Here is a 20,296-nt window from a genome sequence, read left to right as displayed (position 1 = left end):
CCCTAGTTCATCCCGTTGTGTTGCTGTGTAGTATTCCATGGTATGGATGTACCGAGGTTTGTTCAACCCACTGAGGGTCGTTTTCGTTGTTTCCAGTTTGGGGCTATTACAAACTAAGTTATTATGGATATTTGTGTACAGTTTTTTGTACGGACATAAGTTTTCATTTCTCTGGGATAAATGTCCAGGAGTGCAGTTGCTAGGTTGTATGATGAATGCATGTTTAAATTTTTAAAAGATACTGCCAGACTATTTTAAGAGTGGCTCTACCATTTTATTTTCCTGCCGGCAAAACGTGCCGCTCCAGTTTCTTCCCATCTTCACCAGCTTCTCACTAATGTTAGCCGTCATGATAAGTGTGTAGTGATGTCTCTTCACAGTCTCAGTTTGCATTTCCCCACTGGCTAGTGATGTTCAGCGTCTTGTCATGTGCTATTTACCAGCTGTAAATTCTTTTCAGTAAAATGCTCTTCATATGTTTTGTTCATTTTCTCAATGGATAGTTTGTTTTTTTAAGTCAAGTTTTGAGAGTTCTTTATGCTAGAGTCCTTTGTCAGGTCTTTTGTAAAAATTTTCTCCCAAGTGTAGCTTCTTTTTTCAACTTATTAAAAGGATCTCTGGCAGAGCAAAAGTTTTTAATTTTGATGAGGTTCCAATTTATGGATCTTTTTTCTTTTTTTTTTTTTTTCTATTTTTTGTGGATCAGGCTTGGCTGGCCTGTCTGAAGACATTTACACCAAGCCCGAAATCCTGAAGGTTTTCTCCCTTATTTTTATCTAAAACCTATGTTTTACATTTTTAAAAAAGATTGTATTTATTTATTTGAGAGAGAGAGCGTGCGCAGGCAGGAGGAGGAGCCTAGGGAGAGGGAGATAATTTCCAGCTGTGAGCGCAGAGCCCATTGTGGGGCTCGATCCCAGGACCCTAAGATCATGACATGAGCTGAAACCAAGAGTCAGATGCTTAACTGACTGAGCCACCTAGGCGCCCCATGTTTTACATTTAAATTTATGATGAAATTTGAGTTAATTTTTGTATAAGGTGTGAAACTTAGGTCAAAGTTCATATTTTTGTCTATGGTTGTTCAACTGCTCCTTTCGCCTTTGTTGAAAAGACTATTTCTCGTCCATCGAACTGCTCTGGCACCTCTGTTAAAAAGCAGTTGGCCCTACTTATGTGAGGCTATTTTTCAAGTCTTTGTCCTGTTTCATTGATCCATGTGTCTGTCTCTCCACTGTTACCAAACTGTAGCTAAATAATAAGTCTTGACATTTGTTGGAGTGATTCCTCCTGCTTTATTCTTTTTGTCAAAATAGGTTTAGCTACCCTACTTCCTTTGTCTTTTCATATAGAGTTTAGTTTAACCTTGCCTATATCTACAAAACATCTTGTAAAGATTTTGATAGAAATTGCATTAAATCTTTATATCAATTTGGGGACAATTGACAGCTTTACTATGTTCTTCTAATCCATGAATAGAAAATACGTTTCCATTTTTTTAAAAAAAGATTTTATTTATTTATTTGACAAAGAGAGACACAGCGAGAGAGGGAACACAAGTAGGGGGAGTGGGAGAGGGAGAAGCAGGCTTCCCGCTGAGCAGGGAGCCCGATGTGGGACTCGATCCCAGGACCCTGGGATCATGACCTGAGCCGAAGGCAGACGTGTAACGACTGAGCCACCCAGGCACCCCTCTTTCCATTTATTTAGATCTCCTTTGATACCTTTTTATCAGTCATTTTTTGTTTTTGTTTTCAGTATATAATTCCTACATATGTTTTGTTAGCTCTACTCCTATTTCTTATTTTTGAGTGATGATAGTTGGTAGTGTACTTTTAATTTCAGTTTCCAGGTGCATGTTGTTCATGTATAAAAAGTACAGTTGATTTTTGTGTGTTGATCCTGTATCCTGTGACCTTGCTGAACTCCCTTATAGTTTTAGGAGTTTATTTGTAGATTCCCGGGGATTTCCTAGTAGATCATCATATCATTGGCAAATATTTCTTTTCCAGTCTGTATGCCTTCTCTTTTCTTTTCTTTTCTTTTCTTTTCTCTTCTCTTTTCTTGCCTTATTGCTCTGGCTAGTTATTCCAGTACCATATTTAATAGTAGTGGTGAGAGTGACATCCTAACTTGTTCTGGGCTTTAGGGGGAAAGCATTCATTTTTATACTTTTTGCTTACATTCTTTTCAAGACAAAAATTAAATCAAGTCCTTTTCCCCCCTAATTGCTCCCTATTTGCTGCAAAATTTTATTTTTAGTTGGATTTCAAAGGGTCTTCTCCTGATACCAATGTGCCTTGCAAAATGAGGGTCCCTTTTCTGTATACCCATACTCTCTCTTGTCTCTCCTCATATTCTTAGCTGTTTTTCAGGGACGTAGACTTTGATGCCCCCCCAGTGGCTTCAGGGAGCCATGTCCCCTAGCAGCCCCTGCAGAGAAGAGTGTGGTCTGTGGATGGGATAGGGCCCAGGGACCACTGCATCCTTCTTTCTTCATCCTTACGAGGCCCCAGGGGCCAGCTGACCCCACTCTCGTGTCTGCAGATGGTGGGCTCTGGCTCCTCGCTGGGCCAGCTGGTGGCACCATTGTCTGGGAACAGCCTTGGCACACGGCGTGCGGAGATCAAGCCTGGGGTGCGTGAGATCCACCTGTGCAAGGATGAGCATGGCAAGACTGGGCTGCAGCTAAAGGCCATTGACCAGGTAGGGCTGGGGGCTGGGCAGGAGAGTAGGGGGCATTTCCCACACACATCTCCCACCAGCCTGGGAGGGGGCAGTGCAGGCCCTGTCCACAGTAAGGAAGGTGCAGAGCAGGCAGGTGAGCCAAGGCCTACCCCATCTCAAGCCCAGGCTCTTCCTCTCAATCTCCCTCCCCCAGGTCCTCAGGGCTGGTGCTGGGTTCCAGCAATAGGGACCATCCAGTTACCCTTCCCGGGCTCCAACTACTCAGAGCCTCCCTTCCCCCCTCCCCTCCATCAGAGGGATCTGGCTTCCAGGCAGCTGTCTGTAGACAGTGGAAGCCAGGGGCGCCAATGCCATTGTAAGAAGCCAGGCAGTCTGGAGGCTGGGGGTGCAGCCTCCAGCCAGGGTTGAAAGCCTGACTCAGCTGCCCCCGGCTATGTGGCCTGGAGTGTTTCCTCCCCAGGAAAATGGGGTAACCGCTGTCCTGCCCACACAGAGCTATAGCTCCTAGATGATCAGGAGCACAGCCACAGGAGGGACCTGGGCTCAGAGTGGGCTGTGGAGCTGATGGCAGGGCCCTTCCTTCTCCAGGGGCTCTTCGTGCAGCTGGTGAAGGCCAACAGCCCTGCGTCTCTTGTGGGGCTGCGCTTCGGGGATCAGATCCTGCAGATTGACGGGCGTGACTGTGCCGGGTGGAGCACGGACAGAGCCCACCGGGTGCTGAAGAGAGCATCAGTGGAGAAGATCGTCATGGTCGCTCGGGACAGGTGGGTAGCCAGGCCCCCAGAGCCTCCCTGTCTGGCCCCAGCCACGTCCCAGGCCCAGCTCACTGTCTTTCCCCGCCAGGCCCTTCCAGCGGACCGTCACCATGCACAAGGACAGCATGGGCCACATTGGCTTTGTCATCAAGAAGGGGAAGGTTATCTCTGTGGTCAAAGGGAGTTCTGCGGCCCGCAATGGGCTCCTCACCAACCACGCCGTGTGCGAGGTGAACGGGCAGAACGTCATCGGGCTGAAGGTAGGCCAGCGGCTGTGCCCTGGCCCCAGGGGCTGCAGCGGCTGAGAGCTGGCTGGGTGGACAGAAGGTTCATGTCTGCGGGCGAGCTACTGTCCCCACCCAAGCCTCAGGTCCCTCATCCTCCAGTTGCTGTGGGGGCTCAATAAGATGAGGTAGGTAGAGCTCTGAGCACAGTGCCAAAGCCCGTGGTAAGTGCTCAGTAAATATGAGCTACTGTCACCAACGTGTGGAAGCCAGACGAGAGGCAAGGAGGGGGTGAGGGTGGGCGGCAGGACAGAGCGCCGGGGGAGGGGCAGCTGACTGCGTGGACGCCTCCCTCCTCAGCACGGCGCTTCTGTCTGCATGGTGGCTCACAGTCCGTAATGGAGTATTTTAGAAAATTCCTGCTCAGAAACACACTTCTGACCTCTGTTCATCTTTTGAGGGTGTGTGTGTGTGTGTGTGTGTGGCATTTTATTTTTAAAAAGCAAGAAAGAACAAGGGGTCCAGGGTCTAGTGGACGCTGACCGAGGGGTGGGCGCTTTCAGGCACCAGGGATGATGAGTCATGTGGCTTTTGGTCCCTGAACAGGTGAAAGTGGTTTGATCCTGACTTGCTGCCGCCCAGGACTGAGAACAGGGCTCCCCTGACCGACGCGGCCTGGTCAGTGGCATCTCGAAGCCAGCACAGGCTTCGAAGCCACTTCTCCACCCCTCTTGAGGGCCATCACCAGGCCATTCCTGCCCCGTATCTGCTTCCCGTGCTCAGCGGTCTCCCCACCTTCGTTGGAAGCTTGCTCTGGGGGCTCATGAGCATTGTGATCAGGAAGTTCTTCCTGATGGGTGTCTAAGGTCCCTCCCACGGTGTTTCTCCCCCCACCCAGGGCTCAGGCATGACCATCCAAAGGGAGCCCTTTATCCCTAAACAGTTGACTCCGCCAGTACGGATTCTGAGTCACTGTCTCTCTCTGGATACTAGCAAATCCACTCCTTTCAAAGCATTCCAGTTCTTTGATCTTAACTCTTCCAGAGAGCAGTCGTGCTACAATGTGCTGCAGATTCTCTCTTCCTCCCCAAAGGCTCGGGGCCTCGTGATGAACTTGTCCATTATCCTGGCAAACCGTGGTGCTCCGAGGCTCTGAGGACAGGGGCTCTCCCTTTCCTGAATGGCCCCACATAGCTGTGCTTTTTGAGATGGTTTGTCTCCTGAAAGCGGACCCATTTCCACCCTGTGGCTGTCACTAGGCCCATCTAGCATGTCTTTGCCACTTGTCCTGCAACAACTGAGTGCTTAAGCAAGTTAGATATATGTGAACAGTCCTAGTCTCTGAGTAAGGGCCAGAAGCTCTTGTGTGGCCATGCCTCAGAGTTTGGTCTATTTGGCCCAGTTTGCGTAGAGCCTTGACCTTTCTTGTTCTCCCCCTGGTCTGAGTGGCGTCCACAGACCTTCCTTTCTTTACTGGGCAGCAAGGTGTAAGAGGAAGAGGGCCCAGGAGGGCCCTGCTGGGCTGGCGGCCAACAGGAGCACAGTGGGTGGGTGGCTGCACCTGATGGCCCCCACTGCATGGTAATTTTCCCTGTGCTGTGGGGCCAGAGCCTGAGGGTGACTGACTCCCACAGACAGGCCTTCAGGGGTAGGGTGGGGAGGGGCGTGCTCGCTTTTACTGCAGAGATCCTCAGGTCAGGGGACTTATGCTCTTGCTCAAGCAAGGCTGCACCCGGGTTTCTGCCTGAGACCCCCACCTGATGGCAGCAGGGTCCTCTAGCAGGGGGCCGTGCTGAGCGCCCCCCCCCCCCGCAAAGGTGCCTCAGAGTCGCCCCTGGCCCCGGGGTGACCCCTCACTCACCTCCTCTCCAGGACAAAGAAGTCACAGAGATTCTGGCCATGGCCGGGAACGTTGTCACCTTGACCGTCATCCCCACTGTGATCTACGAGCACATGGTCAAAAAGTAAGGCTGCCCCTCTCCTGCCTTCCCCCTCACCTCCCCGCCTCCCACCACACCAGCTTCCTCCCTCCCCTGCCCTCCCTTCCCAGGGCCCAGTGGCTGGTGGCTCCCAGTGGGAGCCCTGAAAGTCTTAGAAGTGGACATGAAGGCCCCCTGGGGCTGTGCCGGCTGGTAGGGAGGAGAACCTGCTGCCGGTTTTGGCGACTGTCCTGGTTCCTGTATCTAGGTTGTCCTCGACCCTGCTCCACCACGCCATGGACCACTCGATCCCAGATGTATGAAGCCAGGGGAGGGCCGCTCAGCCGGCCCACTCTCCCACCCTCCTGCAGGAAAGGGCAGAGTCATCGGAGGACAGGTGTGGGGGGAGGCCGGCTGCCTGGGGCGGGGCGGTCCTGAGGGGCGCACGCAGACCTCCTCGGAGCCTCAGACTCGGAGATGCACTAGGGCCCACAGGCAGTGACCCTCTGTGCGGTTGAAATGGGTTGAAATGCGGGGCACGTAGGCAAGCCGGCCAAATGCTTCTTAAAGTTGCAGCTGGGTCCCTTGCAAGACTTTTGCTGCCTCTACCAGAAAAACAGTTTCACGTTTTGAGAGAACACGACCTCGTTCTTTGTGAGAATTTTTTCTTTTCCCCTTGCGGGCTGTGTGTCACAAACTGTACATAGTTACAATCCTTCACTTCTTTTGAATAAAGATTTGCTTTTAAATACAAGCCCTTCTTCAAAAGTAATTGAAAGTTCCAGAATCCTTGGTCCCATGACATGCCAGGCCTGGTTTTCTTCTAAGCAGTGGTGACACATGGTCTCTGAGAGCAGAGATTTGGCTCTGCCACCATCACGTGCTGCCTGCCGGGGTGACTGGAGAGGGGGAGCCGTGAGGGACTCTGGAGGAGGGACACTGGTTTCAGAGCACCCCTGCTTAACCTGCTTCTGCATCTGCAGAGCAGATATGAGGTCCACTTTAGGGGTGCCGGAGGGGATGCGGTGCGCTTACAGGCCCCAGCAGGGCTAACCCTCGGTGGGGGGCTGGGGCAGGCCCTTCTAGATCCTGGATCCTTTGTGTGACCCAGGAGGGGAGTGACCCTCAGCTGCTGGGACAGGCACATGGCAGCACTGAGCCAGCATGCGGCTCTCTGGTTCCCGCAACCTCAGAAAGGATCTCTTTCCCCTCAGCCGTTCCCTGTGTGTTCACTGTGCCTCCCAGCTTGGCAGGGATGGTTTGAGCCCCCTGCCTCACTCCTCGGGGTGGAGGGGAAGCACGATATAAAGAAAACAGGCCGAGGGTCTTGCTGTGTTTTCATGCTTTAATTCAGAGCTGTCTGCTGTGGGTACAACTCTGTCTGAACAGAAGGACAAAGGAGACAAAATGGAGACCCTCCCCACCTTCCCCCTTCCCGTATCCCCTGAATTCTCCATTGAGGGGATGGCCCAATGGGAGAGTATGCTGTGACTTCTCGGTACTGGCCCTCTAGGTCAGAGAAGGAGGTCCTGAGTTCCCTGGGCTCAGGCCCTCGGTAGACCCTTGTCCCAGAACTTCGGGGATGCCCACCCCTCCCCAAACGCTGTCGGATACCCTGGTGCTAGCGATGCCTGGGCAGGCTGTTCAGTGAAAAGCTAAGTTATTCCGGGCATCTCCCCGGAATAAACTCCGCTGGAGGCCAGCTCTCGGTGCAGAGTCCCAGCCCCGGCTCTGATTCCTGCCTGAGCCCGGAGCAGAGGAGCAGCAGGGAGGCCCAGACCCAGGCCCTCCAACTAACAGAAGCCACTTCTGGCCGCTGGGCTCCAAGGGACCAGCAGTTCAGTAGGTGGTTCTTGGGGAAATGTCCTTTAGGATTGAATCAGCTCCAGCCGGAGGCCAGGGGGGCAAGGGCCCCCTCCCCCGAGGATTTCTGCGTTAGGAGCCGAGGGCAGAAGGGCAAGGCCATGGCCCAGCAGGAGGAGGTATTAAGCAAGAAGGTAAAGGGGGAGCTTTGGAGGAAGAGCACTGCGCGGGCGGGCCCCCCCCCCCCCCGCCCCGGCCCTGGCCTCGGCCTCCTGCCCCCGGCCTCCTGCCCCACACTCTGTGCCCCGCGGTGCCAGGGCCGGCCAGCAGGCCGCGGTGCCCCCAGCGTTCGGAGCTGCGCGCGCAGCGCTGCCCCCCCCCCTTGCATAGATGCGGCTACTGAGCACGCACGCGCGTGCGCGCCAGGGCCCGGGCCAGGGCCGCCTGCCCGCGTGCTCTCGGGGTGTGTCCCGGGGCCGGGCGCGGAGCCACGGCCTCCACTGACCCGAGGAGGAAAAGCCCGTTGAAGGCCCCAAGAGAGAAGACCCTCGACACTGTGGGCGAGGGCCCCTCAACCCAGAGCGGCGGCCCCACTCACCTCGGGCGCGGCCCTTCAGCAGGGCGTCCTCCGGCGGGACGGAGCGGCTACGGCCCCGACCACGTCCACCGAAACACAAGACACGACAGGAAGGCCACAGATAGCAAGACACAGGAGCAGAGGGGCTGCGCGGCTCGACTGAATTCCAGTGCGAAAAATACATAGATTGCATGTTGTCAAATGGAGTCATACATTTATTTTCTCGGCAAAGCTTGGGCTACTTCTAAGGAGACACTACGCGCAGCTTCGCGAGTACACGGCACAGGAGGCTGGGTCCACGGCCAGGCCCGGCTTGGCTTTGTTCACTGCCCCTCCGTGTCATGACCCCAGCGTCTGTGGGGCAGCCCCAGCCAGGCCCCAGGAGTTCGGGTGTGGTTCGGGGGGAGGGGTGCTCCACAAAGGACGGCTGGTCTGTCTGAGGCCCCAACCGGTGGGGGGAGCTTTGGAGGCACAAAGCGTGTGGCAGAGGGGGCTGTCGCCCCCATGGCTGAGCTGGCTGCCCACTCCCAGTGCATGCAGGTGCCCCCCGCCTTGAGTGGAGGACGCAGAGAGGAAAGGCGGGGCCCCTAAGTGAGGCAGCAGCTGGCTGTCGGAGCAGCGGGGGTGGGCGAGCAACCTGGGCAGAGAACCAGAGTGGCCCCGGGGCCAGAGGGATGAGTGAAACACGGGGTCCCACCCCCCCCAGATGTGGGGCCTAACTTCTGAAGAGTGGGAGGGGCCGCCAGACGGGTGTAAGCCCCTCAAGAGAGAAGGAGTGCGTTTATTTTGTCAAATAATAGTGGTGGTAAAACGTCAGCAGCTTGGCTGGAGGACCACATGGGGTCCCAGGGAAGGAGGGGGGACAGTGAAGGTCCCAGGCCGCCTGGCCTCAGGCTGTGAGCAGGGAGGCCGCAGGGCTCCCACCTGCCCTGCCCCGTCCCTGCCTGAGACAACCCCGGGCACCCTGCTTTGGTCGGGAGAAACATCATGGCTTCAGTATCCCATCGTGCCATCCGTCCTGCTGGGAGTCCCTCCAGGGGTAGGTAGGTCTAAGTCTAGGAGCCCTCACCCTAGAATGCAAGCAGCCCCTCAGTGGAGATGCTGGGGTGCATGAGAGCCAAGCCCCAAAGTGAACATAGTGCAAAGCAGAAGTTGGGCCCGAGGCCCCCCAGAGAAACTTGGGGTGAGCTCCAGGGGTAGTCGTCTGGCTTCTCAAAGCAGCTGAGGATTGCCGAGTCCAGCCCCGCCTCCCCGACTGCAGGACCTTGTCTCAGAAGGGCTGGAGGAGGTTCCCCCCCCCCACAAACACACAGCTGCCAGCCGCCGCCTCCTCCTCCGGGGCCCGCAGAGGCTCCAGCCCCAGCACTAGCCTGTCCGGCTCAGCTCTCATGGGAAGAACGATCTGACACAGCCAGACGCGCCGAGAGGGAAGCGGAGCCTGGGGAAGGTCCAGGACGAACAGACACAGAAGCCACGCTGCGCTCTGCCGCCTCGTGCCCAACATCGCCCCGTCTTTCCTCCGGCCCGCGCCTATGGCCAGACTAGGCTTCCGAATCCCACAGCCGGGAGCAGCCTGAAGACGCTGGAACTGCAGCCGGGGCCCAGGGGTTGCAGACCCCGGCTCCGAGTCCTGGGCCGGTGGCCTGTACTCTGGGCGAGGAGGTAATACTGGCCCAGAAGGCTGGACTGAGGGCAGGGGGCGGCTGGAGAGGAGGCGTGGGCGGGCCGGATCGGGACACGGGGGTGGGGGCGGGGAGGCTCCCGCGGGCACCTCAGGCCCCGCCTCCCCACATCGACAGACCGGAGACTTTGGGGAGGGGGCGGTGGGCGGGCGGCCCCGTGCGGAGGTCCAGGTGGACAGGGCCGGGTGGGGGAACCTCCCCACCTCCCCTCTCTGCAGTGCGTCCCTTCGGCGTGCCTCCCTGCCTTTGGTCTCTCTCCCCTTGTCCTCTGTCACGGTTTGGGGGTGCCTTCTCCCAACCCCGACTCCCAGCCCCCTGACACTGTTCACGTCCCGAAAAAGCCACTCCCAAACCCCAAACTGAAGTAAGATGAGGCCCCCGGGGCACGAGCGGGAGGGAGAGCGGTCAGGCCGCGCTCACAGCTGGGAGCTGCCTGCCGCGGCGCTCGGGCCGTGTGGGCTCAGCGAGCGGCAGCTGGCCCTGCGGATGGAGTGCAGGGCCACAGTGCAGCAGCCCCTTAGCAGCGAGCTGATGTTGTAAACCGGCTGGCCCTGGCGCCGCTGCGAGCGGCAGAGCCAGGCCACCGTGGGCACGGCCGGCACCACCACGGCCAGCAGATCCACGATGTAGTGGCGGCTCCAGTAGCTCTTGGGCTCCTTCTCGGCGGCGGCCGCCTCCTCCTCTTCCAGCGGGCACGCCACGCTCACCGACGGGCCGGGGCTGCGGTTGGCACCCGGCCAGTGCGCGCTGGGCCCTCGGGTGATGGGCTCCGGGGCCTCCAGCTCGTCACCCACCGTCACCACCACGGCGGAGCTGGGGTCTTTGGGCCCCGGGGGTTGGGGCTCCAGCTCTGGATCCCCGACCCCCAATTCAGGGACTGCCCCGCAGACCTGGGCCTGGGTCACTTTCTCCAGGATGGCGTCCAGGTCCGGCTGGTACTGCGCGAAGTCCGTCTGGATGGCGCGCTCCTGCATGCAGCTGGCCTGCACCCCGGCCTCCAGGCCACACAGCAGCTTCTCGTAGGTGTTGCTGGCGGGGAAGCGGGGGCCCAGGCCAAAGCTGCTGTGCAGTGAGCCCTCCTCGGGGCCGCAGTCCACCCCCGACGACAGCAGGCTGCTGGCCTCCAGCGCGTCCGTCCGGCTCAGCGTGTCCTCGGTCAGCCCCGCGAAGCCACTGTCAGCCCCGTCCTCGGCAGAGGCCCCAGGGTGGTCGCTGGGGGGGCGGTCGCCGCAGACGGCGGGGTCACTCAGCTTGGTGTAGGTGGAGCTGCGGGTGAGGGAGCGGGCAGGGGACCCGCCGGCCGACTCCCCGGTGCCGTCCTCCTTGGCCGTGCCGTTCTGGGCCACTTCCATGCTGTGTAGCAGCGTCTCCAGCTTCTTGTTCTGGATGTTGATGTCCACGAAGTACTTCTGCAGCCCCTTGTCCTTATCAATCAGGTTGTTCTTGACTGTGTCGATGACCTGCTTGAGCTGCTTGATCTCCTTGCGCGCCTCCTTCAGGGCCAGCTGGGCCTCCACGCGGTGGCACTCCTCCTCGATCCAGTCCTCCTGCATGCGCGACAGCTGTGTCTTCAGGTCATCGATCTCGGTGTCCCTGGGAGCAGAGAAGACACACATGCTCGCTGCCCGGCCTGTCACCACCACCAAGGACAAGCAGGGGGAGGGGCTGTCACCCAGGACAGAGGGCCTGTGTGCTTCCCGGCCCAGAGCCAGACAAAAAAGCCCTGACTCAGTGCCTCCTTCTCACTCCAGAGGGGGTGAGGGGGCAGCCAAGGGGCCTCCTTCCCCCAGCCCCCCGGGGTCAGGGTGGGGGGAGAAGAAATGTCTAGGCCCCTTTGCATCCTCAGCCCTGTAGGCTGAAATGCAGACGACTGTCCCCACTTAAATCCATTACCTACAGGAGACGTTAGACAAGAAAGATGCTCAGTGTATAAATAAATGCCTACTGCTATAAAAACCAAACACATCTATTTTAAAATCTTAACCGAAGACAATAAGAACTAAACGTAAAATATCTGCCCCTACGAAAGCCGGTGGTGCAGACTGTCCTCAGGGGTCCCCCGCCGGAGCCCCCGGGGGAGAGGCAGCGGGCTGCCCTGTTTTGCTGTGGAACTTACTGCCACTATGTGGGGTGGGGGGAGGCTGCCGGCCTCACGCCTCCCCTCAGTGCGGGGGATGAAACGTGGTGGGTGCGACAGAGGAAAACAGTGACCACAGGTGGCTCTGTTTTATCCACACTGGTCATCTCTGCTTTGTATCTACTGTGAAGGGGATGGGCCCAAAGGATGGACAAGAAGGCACAGGCCGTTCCCGAGAGAAGAGGCCAGCGCCAGGCAAAGCAGACACAGGCACCTCAAGTCACAGACGAATCCGGGGTGCAGCAGAGGGAGGCGAGTTAGAAGAACATCCTATCAAGTCTGGTAGAAAAGGCAGCATGAGGTGGGGCAGGATGCGGTGAAGGCCATGAGGGTGGAGGAAAGCCACTCCTGAGCCAGCAGGTCTTGCGGGGGGTGGGGGGCAGGGCGCATCCACCCAGGCACCGCCCCCCCAGCCACGCGGCCCACGTGCCCCACGTTCACGGACACGCAATGCATGCAGGGCTGACCGTCACTCAGGGTGAGGAGCCCAGCAGAGGGACCATCCCCGATCAAGCACCGTGTGCTCTGCGGAGTCAGATGGGAGGGTCAGTTCAGGAAATGAGGCCAGGAAGTGTGCTCTGCAGAACGTCGAGGGGTCCAGGCTGAGGGGCTGCGGCGGCTGGCAAGGTCAGCAATGCCATTATCTGGGAAGGGGCAGACTGGCCCGCCCACCCGGACACAGCCCTGTGATGGCAGCGGGGAACCAGAGTCACTCAGAGTGGCCATGACAGACGGACCACTGGGCATGGGAGCATTTACTGGGGTTCATTCTAGGGAAACCTGCCACACTGACGCCGAGTGCCGGGAGGGAAGACCCGCTTGGAGGAAGGGGTTGGGCATGCTCCGTGGGGCTGGGCCCTGCCCCTCTCTCCTTAGAGCTGGTGGGACCCCAGGCCAGGGAGCTCTAGCTTCCCCACCCTGTCTAGGACATTACAGTTGAACTGAGCCTTGAAGGATGAGTTTGCCCAGGGAGCAGGATAGGGGCAGGTCCATCTCAGGAAGTGGGGACACTGCAAACAAAAGCACAGGGTGTAGAAGCTTCTTTATGGAGAAGGTAGGTTACCGCAGGAGATGGGTATCAAAGTGAACACACGGAGCACGTGTGGCAAAGAGCTGTCACGGGTCCCTGCGGGACTAACAGGCAGAGAGCGGCCGGGGATTTAAGGTGGGGCGCATCCACGCCAGGGGAGCGTGCCCAAACCACGCGGGGCAGATGGTCCGCCCGAGCCGCTGGGCCAGCCCCAGAAGGGAAGCCAGGAGACGGGCTGTCTGCTTCCCGAGCCCATGAGTGCAAGTGGCCAGGCAGACCCAGGGCATCACCTAGAAGATGATGGGAAGTAAAAATAGAAATGCCAACTCGACAGAGGAGGCCACTGAATGCCACCTGTAACTTCCCATAGTTCAGAACCACAGCAGAGCCAAACCGCATCGGCTGCTTGGCAAAGCTCTGGCCACGGAAGCCGCGCTCATGCATATTACATGCTTCCGTTTATATGCGGTGTCCAGAACAGACGAATCCAGAAAGACAGAAAGACGAGTGGTTACCAGGGGCCTTGGCCATGACTGCTACCGGGAATGGCCTTCCTTTCTGGGGTGCTGAGAATGTTCTGGGACCGGATACCGGTGAGGGTTGCGTGATTCGGTGCCTATATGAAACATCGCTGAGTGGTACGCTCGAGAGAGGGGAACTGTACGGGGTGTGAGCGACATGTGCATCACCCTGCATAGTTTTACAAAAAGAGCAAAGAGGAAAGCAGCCATGATCGTGTCGGCCTGCCCCGGCCCCCAGTGCCCGGGGCAACTCAGTCGGCTGCGTGTTGGAACGGACACCACGCAGAGGAGATGGTGAGGAGTCAGAGGGCAGCGCTGAAGCTGCGGTCATAAAGATGAAGCCGGCGGCTCAGACAGGTAGCAGCCGAGAGGGTCGGGATTGCCCCTCAGGTCCGGAGAGTGAGCTCAGAGGGGGTCGCGGGGGCTCCCGGGGGGACCCCTGGGCTGAGTAGGAGCTCAAGAAAGGTTTCTCATGATCTCCCATTGTCTGTAAGTACATGAGCAGAAAGGCCTCTGCGGCCTGAACCGGTGGGCCAAGAGCCCCCTGGTGACTCGTTGGGCGGAAGCAAAGGGGCCGGGGGGGGGGGGGGTTGTTTCTTGCCCCGCAGGGAAGGTGAGCCAGGAAGAATGCCCGGGGCTCCTGCTCTCCAGCTGGAAAGGAGCCAGGGGACAAGAAGTGGCCCAAAGGGGCCGCCAGGCTCAAACTGAGAGAGCACTGCCATGGGTGTGGGGAGGACCAGCGGGCCGGCCGGGAGAGCAGCGGAGGGGAGGAGGTGGATGGCTGGGGGCTCTAGAAAGGGGCTCCTACGGGCCTTTGCCGGAAGGGAAAGGGCAGGCTGGGTGCCGGGAAGCCCTCAGCCACTCCTTCCTCCCAGAAGTACCCCGAGGCCCTGGGGCCTCTGAGCGTGGAGAGGGCAGCGTGTCTCCAGGGCTGCCTCTGATGGCAGCTCACCGGTCCTGCAGCCGGTCCTGGGTGTCCTTCAGCCGGGCCTTCAGGTGCCGGATGCACACCTCCTTCTGCTGCAGGGGGGTCAGGTACTGCTCCGGGGTGGGGGGCTTGACGCCGTGGTTGTCGCTGCACAGTGTGTACTTCATGGAGCGCCTGCAAGGGGACACGTGTCAGCCGGGAAGACGTCCCTCACCATCCTGGTCCCACGGCCACCAGATGGCTCCGGGCTAGGCCTCCCCTAGCGGCCCGTGTGGGCCTGAGAGCATCCAGGCCTTCAGGAAGGCAGGCTTTATTAAAGCTCTTCTGAGTGAAGACCACAGTGGGGAGCCCGGGGCTCCCCTAGTTATGGGTGGGGATGCATGACAGAGCAAGCGCATGGCCTGGCACCATGTGGGGCATTCCACTGATGCTGCCATCTCAGTCCTGGGCCGGGGGGGGTCCCAGAACTCCGGTGTCCGGTCTCTGAACCCAGAGAACGAGGTGGGGGCCAGGGGCGGGGGGGGGGGGGCTGCGCCTTCCCTGTGTAATTCTCCCAAGGCCTGCGGCAGCGGGGTAAGGACTCAGCCCTGTGTAGGAGGGCGCACCCCCAGAGCTGAGAGCCTTTACTGCCCGGCCTGCTGGGCCCTGGGGGGGGACCGGGAGCGCAGACACACGTGTGGGCGCAGCTGTCTGCAAACGCACTCTGGTGCCCTCCTCACTGTGCTCACGTACACACGGGCTCCCACGAGCATGCACACGCCTGGTCCATGTGTGCCTGCCCACCTCCGTGTGTACACGCCCGTGCCCGTGCCTCCCCACCGCCCTGCGGCCACCCTCAGGGACATTCACAAGGACCAGCACAGCAGCCCAACACACGGGTTCACACAAATGCAGGTGCCTTCCACCCCGCCCCCGCACACACGCGTGCTCTGAGGGCACACACACACACGTGTGAACACCCACCGGCTCTGGGCATCCCCTCGTTCACAGCTGTGCCCTCAGCTGGCAGCAAGCCGGCTCCACATGCTGCCCAGCCTGGGGGGGGGCACAGACTGTGTGTGTGTGTGTGTGTGTGTGTGTGTGTGTGTGTGTGTGTGTGTTGAGCACACCCTGGTCTCAGCACTGCAAAGTGGAGGACCTCTGGCCCAGTGGAGGAGTGGGGAGGGCCAGGCCTTGCACCCAGCGAAGGACAGCACCCAGTTCCAGCATGCTACGGCCCAGGTGCCTCAGCCCACAGCTTCCTGCTGCTGCGTGTGCCAGGAAGCCTGCCTGGGTCTCGGCCTAACAGTTCGGGCAGGCTCTCACACGGCCCGCCAGAGGCCCTGTGGCCACCCAACGCTGCTCCTTCAGGGGACGCGGAGCCCCGGGGTTTAGGGAGGGGCGATGACACCCACAGGTCTGAAGACAGGCCAGGTTTGCTGAAGCAGCCGCGGTGAAGGCAGTTTGAAAGGTTCCGCGGGAGCTGCCTAATGTTTACGGAGGGAAAGTATTCATAAACCATCAGCCACTGCAGAGAGCGTGGGGCTAGAGGTGGAGAGAAAGGGGCGGATTCTCTTCTACTGACTCACCCCGTGGTCCCTAGGTTTAACTCAAGGCCTATCACACGCCAGCCTGTTTTCCGCGCGACAAGGGGCAAGAAGGGTGGCGCGGGCCGGAGCTGGGGACGCCCCGTCTGTGGGCCGCCGTGCCAGGACTCGGGCTAGTGGGGCGCGGAGCTGTGGTGCGTGAGAAGGGGCTCCTCCCCGGGCGCCGGGCAAACCAGTTAAACTAGTACAGGTGAGAATTAGAGAAGAAGCTGTTCTCACCCTTCCCATTTGCTTTCATGAGTGGTTTTTTTCTAATATAACATTTCACACTCATACATTTTTAGTCATTAGCTCTATCTTTGTGGAAAAAATATATAAATAACTGAGAAGAAAATACTATAATCCGTGGGTCTCCGCTGTTCCTGCCTCAGAACACCTGTCTGCACTGAGGCCACAGCCGAGGCCCCGCTGCTCGCCCATAATGGCCACCATCCACATGGGCAAGAAGACCCTCCCACGGGGGCAGTGCCCAACCTCAGGGCTGGGACAGTCCCTTGTGCTGCAGTTATGACGTGCACTGCAAAAATCTGCTACTAATGAGAAAGTGTTCAAGTTGCCAGTCGTATACTTTGCAAAATGTGAGCGCATCATCCTGCTCACACCCCTTGCACTCAGGATGGGGTCCCAGCCAGGACGCTGGGGCATGGGTCCTGCACGTGTGTGTCACCCATCATGTGTGTCGAGGTGGAAAACTCTGAGAACGGCTGCCTCAGCGTGATCTGAACATCACTTCACACCAATGACACCCTCTCCACTGGAAGGGCAAGACTAGCCTTCCCACGAGGTGCTCTGGCCGTGGGAGCCGCAAGCCAGCCTTGGTGGCCCAGGACGCTCATGTGGGACCCAAGTCCTCATGATGGCAGCTACCAGTTCGGGCCACCTGCAGACATCAACTCACCGAAGCCTGCGGGATGTTAGCCCCACTTGACGGATAAGGGAAAGACTCAAGGACTGGAAGTATGAATGCCCAGCCCGTGCTCCCCAAGCTCTGGGCTCCTCTGGGGAATCAGGATGGAGTGCTCAGCTTCCCTTCACCTGCCTCCCCAGCCTGCTCTTCCGGTTCCATCCCGCCTCTCCGGAGCACACAACATAGCATGTGCCACATTGCAACACACTCCGCCTCCCAAATCTGCTGTACTTCCGCCACCGCGCAGGTGGCCCCCCAAGGAGAGCAGGATGGCAGACGCCCGAGTGGCCTGCCACTCTCCACTCTTGCCTTTCCCCGCAAGAGAACCCCAATTCTGTGCACGGTGGCAGGGTACCGGGGACAATGCTGGTGCTCCCCGCACCACCTGGCTGGCAGCCATCACCCAGTCCCATGTCTCAGTGCCAGCCGGCAAGGTGTAGACAGAATTCCTGGGGAAGTGTCCCTTCTCAGAAAACATGAGCTTCTTGTCGGGGGGTGGGGTGGGGGGTGGCCCTTCTACCTTCTTCCTTCTTGGCCCCGATGCTGACCTGATGCCTGGAGGTGTAGGAGCCTCTGGTAAGGGCGAGGACAAAAGCTGTACCCCAAGGACGGTAGAGCAGGAAGATGGGACAGGGTCCCGGAACCTTCAGGGAGCTGCCTGCCGCTGGGCCCCGGTTCTGAAAGCATCACCCCCAGCTTGTGTAAGCCCCTGTCTTTGGGACAGGGAGTCCCAAAGTGTACAGCTGGGCATCACCCTTCCCTCTCTCAGGCAGGAGCTGAGGCTCTGGGGGGAATGGGCTGCTGGAGGTCACACAGCCAGAGCTGGCCGGTCCCCACCTGCGCAGCCGGGGTGCGGGGTGCAGGTGCATCGCCGGCCGGGCACGGGGAGTGGTTACCTGGGTGTGGGGCTGCTGTCGCTGCCCTTGCAGGAGCCCGAGTTGCTGCTGCTGCTGAGAGAGGAGGTGCCGTAGGCGTCCCGCACGCTCACGGGGGGAGAGGTGCGCCTGGAGGCAGGAAGAAGAGGCAGGTGCTCGTTCGGGCTGGCGGGCAGCTGCGGACACTGGGCGAACACCGCCAGGCCGCTGCGGCCCAAAGGGCCCCCGCTGCAGGGTCACGGGCCGGGGAGAGAAGCAGAGGGGAGAGAGGGACGCAAAGACAGGGGTGACAGAACAGACAGCGGAAATCAAGATGGAAAACCAGGAGGAGGCTGGTCCTCCCGGCTCCCCAGGACAGGAATGGAGGCTGGTCCTCCCGGCTCCCCAGGACAGGAATGGAGGCTGGGCGGGGCCGAGGGTGGGGTCCCATCAACCCTCGCCCAGGGGTCCTCCACTTCCAGGGTCCCCCCGAGCCTGGGGGCTGATGCAGGTGGGGCAGAGGGGGCAGGCAGGGGTAGGGACAGGAGGAAGGGCATGCACAGGTCAAAGGGGGGGGCCAAGCGAGCCAGAGTGGAGGACGGCACCAGTGCCCCCGGTCACTGCGAAGCTCAACAGCAATACTGAGGATGGTATGGGTCCAGTGGTTTACTGCCTCGGAGAACTTTATATCCACTGTGTCCCTTGAGCCCTTCAGTAGTTCCCGGAGGAGGTGAGTGATAGCAAGCCCATTCTAAAGCCGGGAAAACTGGGGAAATGACTTGCTCAAGGATACACTGTAAGTTCGGTGGCAGTGGGGGGTGGGGCAGAGACCCTCCCTCCTCCCGCCCTCCGAAGCCAAGGGGACACTCACCTGCGGGATCCAGCAGAGGCCCGTCTACTGCCCGGCAGGGACATGGCCATGAGGCTGCGGGTCCGGGTGAGGGGCGGGATGGGTGGTGTCCCCGGGGCTGAGGAGAGAGGGCGCGTTGGGGGTGCCGCGGGGAGGGCCGGCCCAGGCCATGTCATCCTCTCGTTAGGGCCGCTGCCTGGCATGGCTCGTCCTATTACCCTTTAGCAGGACACCCCAGGACCGAGCGAGGGCCCGGTAGGCCAGGCACTAGCCACAGCTGCCTCCGCCAACGAAGTTAGCACACTCCTGCCCCCTGACTTAAAATCTCGATCGTCAGGGCTTCAAGGGCAGCCAGAAATCATAGATCCAACCCCGCGTTCTCCAGATGATTGAACGTGGAGAGAGAGCTTGAAGGCCTTGACCAAGGTCGCAAGGGCATCGGGGCAGGGCCTCCTGACCCCCAGCGCAGCACCAAGTCCTCTACGCTATAAGCCAGGCCCCCCGATCCCTGACTCGGACCCCAACCCGCGCTGGACAATCCTCCCTCCTCGGTGGGGGCTGCAGGCTGGAGGACTCCTGGAGCAGGACCAGGAACCCCAAATTAGGCTGGGCTAGTCTCGACGTCACCTTCCCAGAGCGCCCGTTGGCATGTGGCTTGGGCCTTCCTGTCTATAGGGGAGACAAGACAGACCAACATACCAGCACATGTGTAGAAAGACATATGGATACACACGAATGTGAAAAGGTACTACTTCCCTGCCGTTCCAAGACAGGCCGCACCCGTCTCAGGGAGCATGCTCGGGATCTGCCCACGATGCAGGACATGCAGCCGGGCCCTCCCGCATGCATGCGGCACACAGGCATGCCTGCACCCATCCATGCAAACATGCATGCTGGCTTCGGCATGTGTCAGGACCTCAGAGCACAGGCTCAAAGAAGATAAGGAAGGGGGCAAATGGGTACAGAAGCCCTCCTCTGGGGGTGGGGTTGGTGGGCTGGAAGGAGTAGGAAGTGACCAGGCCTGTAGAGACCCATCCTTGGCAGTCTTGACAAGCAGGTAGAGGCTTAGGCTCCAAGGGCAGCCCTACAGGGATTGAAGGAGGGGAGAAGGCCCCTGTTGGGCTGGGCGTTGGCTGTTATAGGAAGGAGTCCTATCCTGGGCATCATCCCGGAGACGGAGGGGCCTGGCCTCTTTGCAGCCACGAGTCCTGTGCCAGCCCCAGAGACCCCTGTTCCCTCCTTCCATGCTCAGAGCAGGGACTAAGGACAGAAGCCTGGGTGAGTGGAGACGTGGCCAAGGACACCGTGCCCCGACCTTTCCCCATGCTGGAGAGAAGCGGTCACCGAGCCCCGGTGCGCACAGACCCCGGGCCAAGCACATTACGTACAGTGCACCATTGGTTCCTCCCAAAAACCCTATAAGGAAGTGCTGTGATTAGTCCCCTTACAGATGAGGAACCTGAGCCTCTGAGAGGGAGGCACGCACCCCAGTCACACCCCCAGCGTGTGGTTGGGCCAACAGGGGAACCAGACCAACACCAGGTGCCCAGGGGCTGGGCCTCAAACTCTGGAGTCCCCTGGCTGAGCGCCACCCCTTCCCATGTCAGGGCCTCCGGGGAGCCTGCTCATCTTGCCCAGTGGTGGGGCTGCCTCCTGGGGGGACAAAGGTACCGCTCAGGTGGCCTGTTTCCTGGCTGTGACACCAAGCGGAGCCTGTGCCCCTGGAGGGCCCGGACACAGCCGGCATTGTCTGCCCAGAGGTATTGGGTGCCGGGCCCAAGAGCTGCCGACACCAGGCCTGTGACCTGAGTTGCTCGCCCCAGCTCGGGGAGGTG

The 20,296-nt window shown here is 59.3% G+C and overlaps 2 protein-coding genes across 17 annotated transcripts in view; one reads left to right on the top strand and one right to left on the bottom strand.

Annotated features, from left to right (window-relative positions):
* Window positions 1–6,340, top strand: part of SDCBP2 (syndecan binding protein 2) — a 29,282-nt gene extending 22,942 nt beyond the window's left edge. For all 6 annotated transcript variants that reach the window (XM_073880630.1, XM_025876592.2, XM_025876591.2 and 3 more), the window contains 5 exons: window positions 2,548–2,706; window positions 3,277–3,452; window positions 3,532–3,703; window positions 5,540–5,631; window positions 5,855–6,340. In XM_073880630.1, coding sequence (XP_073736731.1) covers window positions 2,548–2,706; window positions 3,277–3,452; window positions 3,532–3,703; window positions 5,540–5,631; window positions 5,855–5,909 — 654 coding nt within the window. In that variant the 3' untranslated portion in view covers window positions 5,910–6,340. The remainder of the gene's footprint in view (window positions 1–2,547; window positions 2,707–3,276; window positions 3,453–3,531; window positions 3,704–5,539; window positions 5,632–5,854) is intronic.
* Window positions 6,341–7,841: 1,501 nt separating this feature from the next.
* SNPH (syntaphilin) overlaps window positions 7,842–20,296 on the bottom strand; it is a 35,688-nt gene continuing 23,233 nt past the window's right edge. For 3 of the 11 annotated variants that reach the window (XM_073880620.1, XM_073880622.1, XM_073880624.1), the window contains 5 exons: window positions 18,680–19,130; window positions 18,483–18,579; window positions 17,654–17,860; window positions 14,289–14,438; window positions 7,842–11,241 (listed from right to left, as the gene is read on the bottom strand). In XM_073880620.1, coding sequence (XP_073736721.1) covers window positions 10,065–11,241; window positions 14,289–14,438; window positions 17,654–17,860; window positions 18,483–18,532 — 1,584 coding nt within the window. In that variant the 5' untranslated portion in view covers window positions 18,533–18,579; window positions 18,680–19,130 and the 3' untranslated portion in view covers window positions 7,842–10,064. The other 8 variants (XM_073880623.1, XM_073880618.1, XM_073880628.1 and 5 more) reach the window with 6 other exon arrangements.

The sequence above is a fragment of the Callorhinus ursinus genome, unplaced genomic scaffold, assembly GCF_003265705.2.
Source record: "Callorhinus ursinus isolate GAN/ISIS: 27379988/994484 unplaced genomic scaffold, GSC_fseal_2.0 scaffold38, whole genome shotgun sequence".
Classification (NCBI taxonomy): domain Eukaryota; kingdom Metazoa; phylum Chordata; class Mammalia; order Carnivora; family Otariidae; genus Callorhinus; species Callorhinus ursinus.
This window is presented reverse-complemented; position numbering and strand designations above follow the sequence as displayed.